The 18,146-nt window shown below is 40.3% G+C and overlaps 1 protein-coding gene across 1 annotated transcript in view; it reads right to left on the bottom strand.

The window, feature by feature from the left end:
• The window catches only part of Adgrv1 (adhesion G protein-coupled receptor V1), a 535,393-nt gene that overhangs the window by 51,367 nt on the left and 465,880 nt on the right, over positions 1 to 18,146 (bottom strand). Inside the window, exon 90 of the mRNA XM_052159654.1 lies at positions 7,355 to 7,476. Coding sequence (XP_052015614.1) covers positions 7,355 to 7,476 — 122 coding nt within the window. The remainder of the gene's footprint in view (positions 1 to 7,354; positions 7,477 to 18,146) is intronic.

Below are 18,146 nucleotides of genomic sequence, written 5' to 3'. Positions count from 1 at the left end.
TGTTCCTTAGACTATAGGTACATGAGCTGTGATGGGCATGGGGCTGGTCTTTCCTCTGTCTGTCAGTCTCTGTGTTGTGTTGAGTTGTGGTTCTCTGTGATGGTTTCCATTTGCTGTAATGAAGGCTTCTTTGATGAGGAGGGAGAGCTACACTTTTCCAGGAAGGTTGGCTCACGCTCAGAGAGACATGTATTTATTCTTATTGCATGTATATATACGATGTGACTGTGAGAGTGTGGGTGTGTCTGTGCCATGGCATGCACATGGAGGTCAGCATACTTCTTTGGGAGTAGATTATCTCCTCCTGTCAACTCCTGGGACTGAACTCAGCCCTGGGGCTTTTACTTGCTGAGACATTTTGATGATCCATCCTATTTTTCCTTCTAATTTTTGATGTGGTCACTGTGCAGTCAGTACATTTTTTTGAATGCGAATTTGTGATTGTTCAAGATAGATTCTAAGGTCTTATCCAGTTTAATTTTGATGATATACAAGGCATAAGCATACCTCACCTGCTGACTACATGATGTTGCATGTACAAATATCCTTGGTTTACAGTTCAGTCAGGGCACATGTCTTAACAGTAGCTCCTCTTATTAATATGCATTTAGTTTCACTTAAAAATTTAGAGATTTCTTTGAACTGAATCCATTTAGACTTTTGCCAATGACTCTGATGGCGTAGATAGCATTAGACTAAGGTCAGTGAATAGAAGCATGTAAGCTGGAGAAATATTCCAGACATGTATATACTCTGGCAAAATGGTGGATGGAAGGCATTGTTCTCCAATGAAAATAGCTGCTACTTGAAAGGCCAAACCCTAGGGACAGGGAGTCCCATCAAGAGAGACAGCCTGTGCTTACTGCTGCTTGCTTTTGCATTTGGTTTTGTTCTTGTAGGGATGTTGCAGTTCTCAGTCAGACTCTTGGCTCTGAACCATGCCACAGACTTTCTCCCCAAACAGGGAAGTTCCAATCTACCAAAGAACCAGGACTAGATGTAAAAAGAGAAAGTTCCAGATAAAGGGGACTACAGTGCCATTTGGCACCACTAAAGCCACTTGTGCCTGAAGTGGAGGGCTAGGGAACTGGACAGAAAGCAGCTGCCTGGAAGGTTCAGAACTCAAGGCTCTCAAAGGACTGAGAAGTGAAGAAATGACAACCAGGGACTGCAGGGAGGAATGGTTTCCAGAAGAAATAAAAAAACTTTCGTCTGAGTTTGTCCTCAAGAGATGGCATGACTAGGTTAACCTTCACAAAGCGTGAAGACAGTTTCTACTGATCATGTTAAGATAGACCCACACCTTCCAAAGGAAACTAAAACTAAGTTCTACTGTGATGAAGAAATTCAAAGCTTTCTCTCCAGAGGTTGCATGTGGACTACCAGCTGTGGAAATTTACACTGCAAAAGCCTTTGCTTGAGCCTGTGTTTGCTTGAACCATTTGCATTTCAATGATGTTGGGGTGGAGGCTCTACTTCCTAGCTAGCCCTTCCTCTTTACCTATAGTCACAGTACAAGACCTTGTCAGCTTTATAAATCACTTGCTTGAATCTTAAGGCACAGACAATGACTCACAAGAGCTGTGTGTCAGACACCAAGGATGGGGTCTGGGTGAAGGGTCACGGGAGAACCAGTCCTCCAACATGAGACTTGAACACCAATATTGTAAGCCCATCTCTCTGGCCCCAAGAGACAAATCTTTCTGTTCACTATTAATTTACAATATTTTACATGTATAAAATTACATCATTATTACATATATATATATATATATATATATACATATATATATATATATATCATACAATACTTTTACAAGAATATGATTTAGGACTATAGTCAACACCTGTTTAGAAAATAGGCAACTGGAACTTAGAGTTCAGAGATGCCAAATTGATGAATAGAATTAAGGTTGTAGGGCTAGGGTATATGACTCGACAGTAGAAAATTTGTCAAGGCCGTCTAAAGCCCTGGGTTTGAGCCTGAGCACACAGTGATGGGGGCAGAACTGAGTTTGACTGACAGTTTTATGCTCACTCTACTAGGGAACTTGACAGTCAAACATTAAATGTTACTGAAAAAAATGTGTGTAGAAAAGTATATAAAAAGCAGCCTTCTCCACACTAGAATTTGAATAATACAAAAAAATAAAATTTAAGACACTAGGAAAATATATTAAAAATAAGAAAAAGAGGGCTGGAGAGCTGACTCAGTGGTTAAGAGCAGAGACCATTCTTCCAGAGGTCCTGAGTTCAATTCCCAGCAACCACACAGTGGCTCGCAACCATTTGTTATGAAATCCAATGCCCTCTTTTGTTGTGTCTGAAGACAGCAACAGTGTACTCATATAAATAAAATAAATATTAAAAAAGCAAGAAAAACAATCTGACTGACTACATATAAACCAGTCTCACACATTATTGCTTGCTCTACTTACCAAAAAAAAAAAAAAAAAAAAATCTCATACAAACAAAAAATAACCCCAAATAACAACAAAACCAACCAACCAACTATCAAACAAACAAAACAGTTTTAAAAGAGACATTTGCAGTATGGTTACAGCAAGTCTGGTAGGCTTAAAGTTTAGGGTGTCCCAGTATGCTAGGTGCTTTCCCAGGGAAACACTCATGGACCATGCTACACGGTTAAAGCCAATTTAAAAGGTGGCTATAGAGGGCCCAGGATAAAAAAGGCAGGAACAAACAAACTAAAGCAGAGGGTGGAGATGGGTGGACGCATGAGAAACTGAGGCACCTGTTCGGAAGGACGGAGCCAGCTTCAGGAAGTACAGTCCATGTGGCCACAGGTGACCCAGATTCTGCCACACCATTGGATGTTCTTGCTAGCAGATCAGAAGCAAACGCTCACGCTGGGAAAACCAAGTTCCAGCCAAAGTGTAAATCCTGCAGCTTTCTGAGAGGGTGTCGTTCATTGTCAAAAGGAGTAAGAAGTTCACATAAACAGACATTTCATCAGACCATATGGTACCAAACCCTGGAGAGCTTGGTGAGAAGTGAGGGAGGAAAGTTAAAATACACCTGCTCCTCACAGCTTCTGTGTATTTATTTGAAAAGTTACAGAGACTGTCGGGAACTTTGAAGAGTGCATAAGGCATCCATTAGACTCTCTGAATCTCAACGCTACAAAACAAATGTAGTTTTTCTTTTCCCCCTCCCCGAGTGAACTTGACATAGCTCTGGGATACATTAGTGAAGAGTTCCAGCCTCCCTGGCTTCTACATGTTTATTCCAGGGTTTTCTGGGAAGGCTGCTTTTGCACTCTCCATGAATAGTTCATGTGCTAAGTCTCTAATGGAAACAAGTGACATTTCTTATTACTGTTGGCTTTTTGGCTATTGGAAAGCACGGGTGAAGGGAGTGTCTTGAAACAATTAGTTCTCTGTAACTGATTATTTTAACAATGCTCATTTCCCAATAGCTGTTTATCCTCCAGAGAAAGCAGCTATGACTAAATGTGTATTGTATCTAGGCGGACACCTGCAGTGAACTACACTGGATGCTAAGTGGGAATTCCAAATGTAGAATGGGGAGGCATTTGATTTTGTAGTACATTAGTTAATTTTTCCCCATCCAGTGAAATTTAGACAGTGCAAGACATCTAGAAGAAAACATGACATAAATGGTATTTACCAGACTGATTCTTACTGGTTCTGATTAGACAGAACCATATTATAGAAGCCAGTAGCTGCAGTGACTTGAAATATTTAATGATAACTATGGTGTGGGCATTGTCCAATCCAAGTGGTGCAGTGTCTTGTGCAGGAGAAGCATCATGGGGTTCCCAGACTAGCTAAGCATTAGCCATTCTGTGGCTGAAATCTGGAGATGGTTATGAGTTGTATAGAAGCATGGAATAGATTCAGTGGGTTTGTACAGTAATATTTCAGCATTTTAATGATTGATGAGGTTCTACGTATGCCTGCCAGCCAAGAATTAGACTGGTCATTATTCTCCCTTATTGTTAAACAAATTTGGATATACTTTGCCTTAAGTAATTTAAGAAAGCAAATCTATAAATAGTAACATGAATCCACTAACAAATGACAAAACCATGCTGGAGAGATGACTCACAGGCTAAGAGCACGTACTGCTCTTTCACAGGATCAGAGTTCAGTTCCCAGCATCCCTACCGGGTGGCTCACAACTGCCTATAACTCCACAGGCTTTGAGATTCTCCACACATGGCCTTGCTGCTCAGCTAGGCAGAGAATGTTCCAAGCCCTGTCTCTCATCCGCTGAGTCCTCTCCAGCTAGTAGGGCTTCTCAGAGAAGCCTTCAGCTCTGTTCTCCCTGCCTCAGCCCAATCTTACCCCAGAGCCTGTTTTCAGTTGTCAGCCTCTCTCTTTCTGGTTCTTTCCACAACGCTCAACATTCTCTGTGTGAATCCGCTTCATCTGAAACTATAATATTTGTTGTTGTTGTTGTTTTTGCTTTTGTAGGTTTTTAACATTCTTCATTATAAGTGTGGCCCCTAAACCATAAATTCCAGATCACTCAAAATCTCTTCAGACATGTACATGTTCAGAGTGCACTCAGATATTGTAACAGCAGCTCTGGCAGTGAGGCCCAATGTCCTGCCTATTGACAACCCCTTCACACAGTGGACGGACCCTGACTGCACAGACAGGTTTTGGAGCCACCCGTGAAGTCACATTGCTCCTGTGTTCGCTTCCTACTGTCTCTTTCACAGCCAGGGAGTAGGTACCACTTTTTGTTTAAGCTCTCCTTTTCTATAGACTCCAAACTTGTAGCCTGGTTTTCTGCTGTTCTCCCTTCCACTACCATCTCCACACCCAATCAAAAATGCTGTTATAACCACCAGTGTCGTGGCCTCCACATTATCATAGGGAGGCCAACACATCCACCTATCAATCAAATCAGGGATTTCTCAATGATGCTCCTCCCGTGCACTCTACATGCTCATATTCAATCACTGAAGAAATCTTGACAGTTCTACCACCTGTCACTGCCCCGCCTCAGCATTGTCCTAATACCCATAGTTCCGATGACAACAGCCTGCCTGCCTACTGTGGCTTTTTTCAGTACGCCAGACAGTTCCAGTCATTCTCTGAAAGGGTAAACACAGGCACATGAACTTGCCACCCACATTTAAAGGGAGAAAAAGAGTAAAATGTCAATAAAATCCATCAAGGCAAAACAACCACAACACCCAAGGCTTCATCTTGGGTGAACATGCCAAGAACACGGGGAGCTGGTGTTCATGTCAGCTGCACGTTCTGTCTCCTCTCTTCCTCCCATCAACCATTTTCTTAACCTAGACAATACTAACCACAGTCTTGGCTAACCCTGCTTTTTCAGCCTGAAATAGCTCATTGTCAGTCACAAATTCTTTATTTGTCTAAGAAGCATAGAAGGTGTTATGGATTCAGTTATGGGCAATAAAGCATACCACATATAATATGAAGTCATATACTCTACATAAGAGGCTTCTTCTCCGGGCTTGAAAACTACCACCATGTACACATTACTTTGTAAGCCAGAAGTTCAAGTTTTCACTGTATTTCAATTTTTAAAGGTCTGCCGCAAATATTTAAAGATCTGCATCATACCTGTGTACTACAGGGCAGCTGCCAAATAAAATACATGTACAGTTCTTGTGTAACCATTTTCTCTGAGATCAAAACATTCCACCCTGTCTGGGAGCTACTTAAACAAGGAGCTAAAAAACTACAAATTCTAGTTTCAGGAAGTCCCTGAAACTGACCAGAATCACCAGGTCCTTCACTGCCAGTGTAAACAGACTAAGACAACGCTCAGACAAGACCAGCTTCCAGGAAGAAGCAAAAACTAGCTGACCTGCTTAAAAGAGGTTTAGAGCAGCTGAGGCACCTGAGAAGAGTCTCCAATCGATTGAGCTACCTGAAGACGGTGTGCTTCAGGTTTCCAGCTACTGTGAGCTGTCATCCATGCCAGAGTGCGCCTTGGCGATGCAGCTGTGTTTTGAGTTGTTTCTGCTCCTGTAAATAACCTCTTACCTATATCCTTTAAGTGACCCCAATGAAGCTTACTGAGTTGGACTTTGGTGGTATCTATCCTTTGGTCTGTCATGGCTCCCTATCTGGGGTGTGTTTCATCTCCCCAAGAAAATTTTGTCACACAACAGCAGGCTATCAGTGTGGAACTTGATGTTCATTCTGCTAGAACATAGGTATTCAAAGTTGGCCTAATGTCCTACTATCGACTTCGAGTACATGCTGGTACAGGCAGAGGGAAATGGCCCTTTAGCCCCCATAATACTTGGCATAAATGTCACCTGCTATGACATATCTTATAGCTGATGATTTACTCATTTCAGTCATTGGTCCTACAGGGGTGTGGCGGTCTTCTCAAGTATTGACAGTGCCAGTGAACTTCCACTGTGCCTAAACAGAGGTGGCCATGTACTCTCTAGACTCCAAACTTTTAGGTCACTTTGTGGGCTTCCCTTCCTAACCAGATAATGTACTTTGATTAAATGTCATCATGTAGCTTGTATTCTGATTAAAGAATTTGTCTCCCCCTCCTCTTCTCTTCTGCTTGTAAGACTAGGTAGTGACCCACGGTCCTCCTGTGTGCTACATAAATGTTCTACCACTGAATCATATCTCCGCTGCATGATTCTAATTGTGTGTATTTATGAACATATCCACTTTTATAAGATGCTAAACAAACAATGACTACGTAAAAGCATTCTTGGTAATTTTAGTGAATTATTTTCATGTAAGAGATTTTTTTTTTCACTTTGGAAAATAAGAAAAATGTGTTCAATTGTTTCATTTGATTATTCAGGATGCAACATCTTCCTATAAGCACTAAAAGTCAGTTTACATTTTGCCATAGCTATAGCCCTCAGTTATACTACCTAAACATATTTGTAAAATTCAATTAAACTTGCCATTACTGGACTTGAGTAGGGGTCAAATATAACCTTTAGTCACTGAAATTTTATTATAGCTAAACATTAAGAGGAGGTTGCTTAACCATCAATTCACTGCTCAACTGAACTAATATGTAATACACATGCCCCAAATGTGGATTACTGCTCCATGGCTACCATCTGATTGTAACTGTCCATAAAGAACACATTTTTGCAGCTACTCAATATTGCTGAAAAGAAAGTAGTAAATATTTTCCTTTTTCATATGTACATGATAAGAAAGTTGGAATTTCCATCATATTCAGATGTTAAGTATTTAACTCCCACCACATTACTCTAGAACGTTGTATGTCACTGTGTGCACAAACTCACCTGTATGCAGACTTAACATTTTGAGCACTGACACTTGGTGCTCTGCATTCATTAAATGTCTGTTACTTGTAAGGCTTGCCTTACCTGCAGACTATTGAAAATGACAAAGAGAACCAACATCCAGAAGTGTCTGTACGCCATATGCAGTCCTCCCCAAAGCCACGTCATAGAAATCAGGGCGAAGAGATATAAAATCAGAGGAATTTCTGGAAATCACAAAGAAAGCAAGGAAAAATGTTCAGAATATCGCATGATCAGTCACATGTACACACAATATTAGTTTGGACTCCTTTTCATGGTTGATAGTCTACCCTAATACCCATCCAGGAAACAACCTTGGGAATCCTTTTCCTGTGTGGAGGAGGGAAGGCACTGTGTGAGCCACCAAGTTTCTGGTTTTCAGATGGGTCTGCTTGTCACTTGGGGAAGGGGAAGGAAAAGGGGAAGGAAGGCATTGGCCCCTGCCTAGGTTACTGCCTGCCGGACTGTATGGGAAGTGGCGGAGCAAGCACAGAGATTCCCAAATGTCTTGAAGAGTTGGGGAGGCAGGGGCGCGAGCTCTTTAGCAAGCATTTTCCAGCATGCATTTAAATCATGATGTTTAAAGTTATTAGTGCGATAATCAGCTTTCATTTCCCTGAGAAGATAAACAAATGTATTGTGACCCAGTTGCCATCAGGGAACTTATGATCTACCCATCATGCTCTCATGCAGTTGCTCTGATGGTTTCCATATTAAGTACCCTGCACAATGGCCCATTGTACCACTAGAGCTATAAATCAATTTTATTATTTTTTTGTGTATGAGTGTTTGCCTGCATGACTTATATGACCTGCAGGCAGTGTCTGCTGAAGCCAGAAGAGGGTGTCAGATCCTGTGAAGCTGGAGTTACAGACAAGTGGTGAGTCACCTGGGGCATGCTGGGAATTGAACCTGGGTCCTCTGAAAGGACAGCAGTGCTCTCTACCACTGATCTCTCTCTCTCTCTCCAGCTCTCTAACAATGATTCTGGATCACAGGACTATTGTCATTTCCATTTGTCTCCTTCAATTTAGTGAGGGGGGGTTATTAGAATTTTCAGATGTCTTTACAGAAGAGATTTTAATACTGATATCACAATCTATGTGTACTTCAGAAATTGAATGAAATCTTAAAGCAGCCATACATAAATATATTTTCATGCTATTGAAACACATGAGGATAGACTACCACAGGAACTGCTAGGACAGTCCTGATCATTCAGCAGCAGCACTTAAAAGTCCTCACACACTCTGGGGATTTGAATAGTTAAATATGACTTTAACCAACCATTGAACTGATCACAGGGTCCCCAATGGAGGAGTTAGAGAAAAGACTGAAGGAGCTGAAGGGGTGTGCAACCCCATAGGAAGAACAACAATATCAACAACCAGGGTGTATATCACCAACCAAGGAGTACACATGGAGGGACCCACGGCTCCAGCCGCTTTTGTAGCAGAGGATGGCTTTGTTGATTATCAGTGGAAGGAGAAGGCCTCGGTCTTGAAAGGCTCAATGCCCCAGTATAGGGGAATGAGAAGGTGGGTAGGAGGGAGTGGGTGGGTAAGTGGGTGGGTACACCCTCATAGAAGCAGGAGGGATGGGGGTTTCGGGGGATGGAATCGGGAAATTTACATTTGAAATGTAAATAAATAAAATATCCAATAAAAATATAAAGTGAAAAAATTAATTTTTTTTTTTCTGAAGCAACCACGAACATACAGATTAGTTGTAATGTCAGTATGGTTACAGGACTTTGTGGGCTTAAAAAGTTATCTGGAAGTTGTCAACTGCATCCTCTTTACTCCGTAAATACTACATTTTGTATTTTCTACAAAGATATTTTCTTTTATAGAGAGTTTCAAAAATCAAGAGAGCAGCACTGAAACACCTCCGAGTTCCATTTGGTTATTATTTTTAAATTTTAATTTATTATTTGTGTGTGAATGTATGTATTTTTGTGTGTATATGTATGAATTATATATGTATAGTATATAAGATGCCTATATGTGTATATATGTATCTATGTATTGAATGTAGTATGTATGTATGTATATATGTATGTATGCATTTTGTTTGTGTGCCTGAGTGAGGGCACTGCATGCTCCAGCATGTGTGTAAGACAGAGGACAACTTTCAGGAGTTGATTTTGTCCTTTCACAGTGGGTTCTGGGTTTTGAGCTCAGGCCATGCTTGCATGACAAGCACTTTTACACACTGAGCAATCTCACAAACACAATTCAGTTATCCTAACAATCTCCTCTGTCTAGCGAGAGCCAATGTTGTATAAGTAGCATCTCTGGGATCCTTTGAACACAAATGGTTAAAAAGATCTTTGACTCTGACATATTGATTGAATACAGGCAGTTTTTCTTGTAGATGTAGTGAGCTTTAAATTTCAGCTGGACTTGATTTAGAATCACCAGGGGAAGAGATTATCAGTGAGAGAACATTAATATTTGGTTGGCCTGTGTACAGGTCTACAGGGAATTGCCTTGATTGCTAATGTTAATTGCTAATCAATTATGTGAAGAAAAAGACCCAGCCCACTTGTGGTGGTGCCATTCCCTAGGCAAGGGGCCTGGCCTGTATAGGAGCAGAGCAGTCAAACTGAACACAGGCAAACGAGTAAGCAGGTGTACATGTAGCTGTCATGTGACCAGCTGTCATAAGTTCCAAGCACGTTGATTTCTTTTCTGTGAACTAACTGTGAGCTAAAACTTTCTCCTCTCACAGTTGTTTATTCAGGGCATTTTATCACAGGAACAGGAATGAAACTAGAACAAGTATTGTAAAATTTGAGTTTCTTTGATTTTTTTTTTCATGTTGACATTTGGAATGTAAATGTAGACATCACAAGTGATAATAGATTATTTTAACACAGGAATTCAGTTTGTCCTGCTAATGAAGATAGGCATTCTGGTCACTTGGGTATGGGGTTGCATAGATTTTTCCATTAAAATTAGCTTTCTTAGCAGTTCTGGTACCAGGTTCTTTTAGGAGAAGATTTGAATGTCATGATCTGTATGACATACAGGTGGACATGGTCACTTGCTTTTGGTACTCCTAGGGGTCTCAATAGCCAGAAGCTCCTCTCTCTTCTCTCTCTCCTCTCTCTTCTCTCTCCTCTCTCTCTCTCTCTCTCTCTCTCTCTCTCTCTCTCTCTCTCTCTCTCTCTCCCTTTCTCCCTCTCCCCTTCTCCCCTCTCTCTCTCTTTCTCCTTCTCCCTCCCTCTCTCTCTTTCTCTTTCTCCTCCTTCTCCCTCCCTCTCTCTACCTCCCCCCCCCCCCTCTCTCTCTCTCTCTCTCTCTCTCTCTCTCTCTCTCTCTCGCACACACAGATACACACACATACCTGCTCTCAGAAGTATCTGCACTGACTCTCAAGTTTAATGTAACTTCTTGTTATACAAGGTATTTATTGATTATGGAGGTTTTCTCTTGGGTAATTTAAGATTAATTTCACAGTTCAATGATATTCCTTCTACTGGTTCTTAGAGGACACATGTTCAGATACATGTATGGATATGTACACCGCATCCTGTTTTTCATGTCACCTGCTTATGACAATGTTGACACTCTTTGCCTTTCCACTTAAGATGATGGCTTATGTTTGGCAAATGAATACTTCCAGCTTCACTATTCTTGCTCTTCTGGGCTACCATTAAGTGTTACCTGTACCCAAGAAATGCAGTACTTGAGCAGTCAACCTGAAAGCTGACTGATAGCTTCTTTTTTTCTTTAGAATTTTATTGAGTTTTAAATTTTATGTGTATGAGTGTTTTTCCTGCATGTATAAATTGTATCAAATGTGTATGTGTGTATACATACAAAGTATGTATGTATGTATATACATGTGTGTATGTATGTGTGTATGTATATATGTATGTATGTATGTTTACCATGTGTATGCAAGCACAGAAGAGGAAATCAGATCCTCTAGAACTGATGGTTATGAGCTACTTTGTGTTTGCTGAGAACTGAACCCAGGTCCTCTAGAAGGGCAACAGGCATTCTTAACCACCGAGTTATGTCTCTATGACAAAGTCTTATTCATCTCAAGAATTAATAAAAATACTGTGAATAAAAAATATCTGTCGTGAGAATTTTAGTTTATCTTAAAAAACACCGAAATAGACTCTGTTATCATTTTAATTGCAGGTGTGGAGTAAGGGTCTGCACCAGATCTTCCACAGCAGCTCAGTATGACTTCCCTCACACTCTAGCAGGAGTAGGATTTTGCCAACCGCAGATAGTTTCTTTGATTGCATGACATTTGGAATTCTGGGGACTTTTCAGGGAAATATAAATGCCAGGACCCCAAGAGGCAAAATGGGTTAATGGTTTGTTGCTGTTGGTTGTTGGTTGTTGTTGGTTGCTGATGGTTGTTTCTTATGTAGTTAATGAACAGGCAGTTTATTATATATAGTGTGGGTATATGTAAAGTTTGTATATACATACAGTGTAGATCCATATGGAGTATGGATACATGTACAGTGTGGATGCACATACAGTAGATACACATACAGTGTAGATACACATACAGTGTAGATACACATACATTGTAGAAAGATGCACAGTGTAGAGAGATGTATAGTATGGATACACAAGCAGTGTGGATATACATACAATGTGAATGCACGAACAGTTTGGATAAATGTACAGTGTAGATGTATGCAGAGTGGATGTACATGCACTGTGCACATACATACAGTATAGATACACGCACAGTGTTGACAGATGTACAGTATGGATATATACACAGTGTTGTTGTGGATAGTACTGGTGCTGTTTGTATTTTGATGCTAATTCTACTTTCCTAGGAGGGACTGTGAATGAGGACTGAATGACATACACAGGTGACTTCTTGTGAACCTTCTCCTCACCTTAACTTGTAAAACAAAGGCTAGAGATGGGGATTGGGCAATGGAAGAGAAGGTGGAGCTGAAAAGTTTGGGGGAGGAGGAGAGGGGAGAGAGAGGACAAGGATGAGAAGAAGCAAGGAAGATGGAGGAAAAGGGAGACGATCCAGATTCTGTTTGGCTTTAGCCACAGGTATCTATGAATATTATATGGGATGGGCATTTACAGGACAATTTGTCTTACCTAGGTGGGCAATTTGTATCAATATCACTGGGCATTTTGTGAATTGAGAATTTACTGATATAAATCTGACATATATTCCAAGCCTCTAGAGTTCCTATTTTACCAGGTTACTGGGATTTGGAAGCACTGAGCACAGGCGGTGGATGGCTGGGAATGTGAGTGGACTCTGCATCAAGAGAGCCACAAGAAGGGCAGTCTCTGCTTGGTCCTGGTCATGGAAGCAGCGGGGTTGCCAGGCCCAAGAGCAGCCTACGACAGCACAGGAAGATGCATTATTTCTTAATATTTCCCACAACACAGTATGGATGTATGCATTGTGAATGTACACAGTGTGGATGCACATACACTGTGGACATACATACAATGTGGATACACTGGACAAGGTGGTGATTGTCTCAGCCTACACAGAACATTATGGTATGGACTGTAATTGCTATTCAAGAGGATGTGTAATTTAATATTTGTGAATTGTTCATTTCCAGACTTAGTTTTATTATAGGGAAATGACATAGGGGAACATGGGGCACTGGTAGGACTGACAAATATAGGTGTCTATCTCTCTAAGTCATGAGATTTTTTGGTTTATGTCAATACTCTTATTTGCCAACACCACAAACATTACATCTGCTTCTTCCCTGTCCATATTTTGTGACTGTGTCCTCTGACACTGAACAGTCCCTCCCCATTACTCTCAATATCCCTAACTATTCCATGCACTTTCCTGTGTGGGCCCTACTTTCTAAGGTTATCTTCCTTACCCACTCTCAGAGGACTTCTAAACTCACTCGGGATTCTATACTGCACCCCACTGTCCACTGAGATGACCACAGCAGTGACTGGGTTCTGGTAGCCAATGTTGGGTACCCTTTGTTGCATGCATACCTTTGGGATAGAATTGTTGAGGAAGAGGGAAAAAAAGAAGAAAAAGAGAAAGAGTAGTGGCGAGAGGAAGCAAAAATCATATATATGTAATGTGTGTGTGTATATATATATATATATATATATATATATATATATATACATATGAATGAAACCTTAATAGGGGGCTGTGCTGATATCTTGCTCAGATCCATTCTTAGAAAATCATCTGAATTATTATAATTTCACAGGAAAAATAAGATAATATGAAATAGGTTTATGCATATGAATGATTCTGTTTTCATTAATGTCTTGCAGCTAAACAAGAGAAAATATGGTCAGATTTCAACTTTAATCAAAAAGTTTTCCCACAATGAAATCAAACTCAGTTGAAGGGTGAGAAGGCCCTGGTGAGACTGGGAAGCTGCTTCAGAGATTTATCATCATTTCTACAATGGCACTCTTCGCTTCCACTGTACACACACAGATGTCCACTCATGGCTCTTTGCGGAGCACGAAAGGGCATGGATAATTTTATTTGCACAATTTGGATCTGCAGTTCCAGAATTTTGTTGACATGTTCTTCCAAGTGCCTAGAGCTAAGCAAGCATTATGCAGTTAGTGCAAAAGCCAACAGCATGCTGGGGCTGCCGCCCAGAACGACTCACAGCCTAGTCCCATCTGTAAGAAGTGTGGTAGTTTGGCACTCCAGAGTACAAACTCTGCAAGGAAGAAAGCCTGTCATAAATAACTCTGCACTTAGCAGCAGAGCCCAAGCTGGCTTTCCAGCAGAGCAGCATCCAGTAATTAAATGATGGTTTCAGATGGAAGAAACATCCAGGGGCACATCTGGATTTTGTGGGCTTTAGGCCTATAAAACTGGAAGAGGGGCATTTGTTTGACAACAATGGCAAGTCTTTAATTGGGTTACAGAATCTTAGAAAGGGAACATCCAAGTGAGAGATACTGAGCCTCGAGCCTCAACAGCTTTCTTGTTATGTATGTTTTAAATTCTTTGGAACTCAGCAAAAGGAAACTAGAGGCTGAGCATGGGAGCTGAGAGGACTGCTGATAAATGGCTACCATGTTACCATGATTTAATCTGGGGAGCTGGACGCTATCATTCCCTGAATGGGAAGAACTTCAGTGTCGTAATCACCAAACTGGATTTTGTATATAATAAGTTACTGGGAACTTATTTCTTGCCTATATGCCAATGCTTATCAAAGAAGACACTTAACAGTTGGTAATGTTAGAGACAACTTATATTGAGGGATGGCTTTCTTAAGATCAAAGAGAGTGATTAAAATGTCCTCCATAAAAAGGGACCTTAGCACCAAAGTATCTATGTAAACACAATGCCATGCACAATATATAAAGAATCTCTACACTCAACAACCAAAGGAAGGTCTCCAAACAGTCCATTTCCAAAGCAAGCAAAGGCTAAGAAAGATCCTTCTCTAAAGGAAACATGCAAATGTCTGACAAACATTTCAAAAGATACTCAACATAACTAGCCACAGAGAGAAAAGCCAAAACTAAAAAAAAAAAACAAAACCCTATCAGTCACACTATGGCAGCTGTTCCTGAGAGAAATCAGAACAGGAAGTGGGACGAACGCACCGCTGATGGGAATGCAATGTGGAGCTGCTGTGGAAGCATATGGTGGGCCCTTGAAAGGTGAACAGCATCCCCACAGGACCCACGCATCCCACGCCTAGCCGAAAGCAGGGGCAGAAACATTTGCTTGTATATCAGTGTTCATAGAGTGTCAGTAACAATAACCAGTTGAAACAGGCAAATGTCCACTAACCAAAACAAACCACAATGCTTCGGTGTGTTATGATGCCCAGTGCAGTCGTAGGGATGAGAATCTATCAGTGAGGCTGTAGGAAGCCGCCTTGCTCCTTTCGCCACGTGAAGACTGTGAGACGGCGTCATTTGTGAACTAAAGTGGGGCCCTCACCAAACACCAGACCATTGGCAGCATTGTCTGAGACTTCTCACTGTGAACCCCAAAAAGTAAGTTTTGATGTTTGTCAGGTATGGCATATTTTATTTGGTATATTTTTTTTTTAAGACAATGGTACCCTGGATTAAAAAATGGGATTCTGCTATACACTACAGTACAAATGAACCATTTGTAAAGTGTTGGGTTGAGTGAAATAATATGGACACCAAAGGATACATAATTTACCTGGCTTGATCAAGGTAGTAAGCAAATCACTGAGACAGAAAGGAGAAGGAAGTTACCAGGAGCGAGGAGGACGGCAGAAAGGAGCTACTGTGCAGCGGACACAGAGTTTCTGTTTGGGACAATTAAAAGCTTCAGGATATTTTGATAGCACTGATGGTTATATAGCATAGTGGCAGTTGGTGATAATTAACTGTATCGATGCTTAATAACAATTAAGTGGATACTGAAAACATTGTGATATGCATATTATTACAAAAGGGGGGAGACTGTTAAATCAGGTATGTGTGAAGATAAAGTTCTACACTGGAGGAATGAAAATGCCAAAGGGATAAAGGGGGAAAGCTTAAGCGAGGAGCAGGTAAGGGGGTAGGGCAGAGGAGGGAGGCGAGACAGTTAATCATAGGGATATTTGATAAAGCCTCTATCTATAGCTATATAATAGTATACTATATGTACATAGACAGATATGCATATATGTATACACAGACAGACACATACACACATATATATATACATATATACACATATATCATACATGCACAAACACACATATGTATATTACAGGTATATGTATATGTACAGGTATATGTATATGCATATGTATATGTATGTGTATGTATATGTGTATGTGCATATATATATGTATATGTATATGTATACACCTCTGAAGACATGAAGTTAGGTAAGGACTCAGGTTGTGAGGGTCCAGAAGTTGAGTGTAGAGAGAGGTGACTAATAGAACCAAAGGACAATGCACTCATGTATGAAATTTTAAAGAATAGAAGCAGTTTTATAATGAAAAAAAATCAAAAGATACTAATGTGATACACAAAGTATTTTAAAGTTTCTTGGAAGAACTCACTTGTTCCTGACTGTGGCAGGAACAGTTGTGCCTGTGTTAGAGCTGTCGTCTCTGGGAATGCCATTCTTCACGTCAGTGCTGATGGGCCACATCCCATGTCCTTATGTATTTATTTTTATTTTTTGTTTGCTTTGGGTTTTGGTGGGGATATATGTAATTTCAGTGAATTTAATTGTGGTTTGTGGAGAAAGCCTACTGCTGTCATAACTGTTTTCTTTGAAATTCACCCATTATGCATGCGGTGAAAACAGTTGTGACCTCATTATAGAAATAACACCTCATTCATGAGGCTGAAGTTTATCACCTGTTTGTAAGCTTCTAAAGTACTTGTTTCAGTTTCACCTCTCTTCAGTTTGACCTCCAGAGTTTTACAGCTTGGAATATGCTACTAAAACAGAGTCATCAGCCCAGCACAAGAAGCATGATAGTGAAATGATGGGAATTTAAGATATTTATGGGGTTATCTCTGCCAGAATACTCGGTTTCAATAGAAAAATAGGTAAATTGTGGGAAAAAAAAGGTATCAAAAGATCTTGTTTAAAAAGCCTTGCTCCTAAACTGAAATTAACAGCTATTTGGATACAAGGATCCTTCTAGAATCTGACTTACTTTTTGGTGAGATTATAGTGTGCACTTGGACTTCTTATCCTGTGTTAGCACTGAATCTACAACCCACAAGCACTCACCAGGGTTCTCAAATATGCTGGGAGCATGTGGGCCTATAAAAAAATGCAAGACATTAATGACCTATGATTGGCCAGTTAGCATTAGGTCATTTTTGTGGAATACATTAAAAAAAAAAAACACTCATGGGTGTACTTTTATTTATAGAAACAACTGTCACCACATTTGGTTAGCTTGTCTTCCCAATGTCTGATCATAAGTCCTAAACATGGTTCCAATATTAAAATCTCCTTCTCATTTCAGTATTTCTGCAATAAGATTTTAAGTGTTTTGGAGAAGTTCTACCACATTCAAACTGTGACTGAAAATGTTCTGTCCAACCTCTTTAAAAATAGGCTTTATAAGCACCAAATTATTATGTAAGTTATGTGATTCTTGATTTTATTTGCTAACTTGACTGGAATAAGAGACATATTAATAACTGCCTAAATTTTTAGGTGTGTCTTTTAGGAAGTTTCAGAAAAAGATGAACATTTGAAATTTGGATAAAGAAGACAGCCTTCCTCAACATGAGTGGCCGTCAACTGACTCAGTAGGGTCTACACAGAACACAGAGGTACAGGAAAATGTAAGCTGTACCTTTTCTCAGCCTGGCTACATGGTCTGGGGCATAGGTCTCCCCTGGTCACTGTGATCTTTACTCTCAAGCCTTCAGACTTCGACCAGAGTTCTAATCCTTTATTCTTACGTCCTTGACCAATAAATACCACAGGCCTCCTGGGTCTCCAACTGTAGGTGCTGATTTTGAGACTTCCCAGTCTTTATAATGAAAGAAGCTAGTACTTCTTTATATTATATCACTTTCCCTGGAGATGTCTATCCCTGTGTCTTCCAGTCATCCATCTGCCATCTCTCTATTTTCCACCATCTATCTATATATCATCTATTTATTCATCATTTATCTACGTACATACCTATCTTTCATTTATCAATGCATGTATACTACCTACTAGTTCTTTTTCTACAGATAATCTAAATATAGTTGTATCTTGTAATATACTTTACTACACAAAGTCCTTGAAAACACTCTCAAGTACATAGTCTTGCACCCTGCTTATGAAGGAAGGGACTCAAATGTAGGTAAATTAATAGGTAAAAGCCCAATTTTAGTTTACATCTCTGTAGAAATAGCTTTGCTACAGTTAAAAACAG

Source organism: Apodemus sylvaticus, chromosome 16 (genome assembly GCF_947179515.1).
Source record: "Apodemus sylvaticus chromosome 16, mApoSyl1.1, whole genome shotgun sequence".
Taxonomy (NCBI): domain Eukaryota; kingdom Metazoa; phylum Chordata; class Mammalia; order Rodentia; family Muridae; genus Apodemus; species Apodemus sylvaticus.
This window is presented reverse-complemented; position numbering and strand designations above follow the sequence as displayed.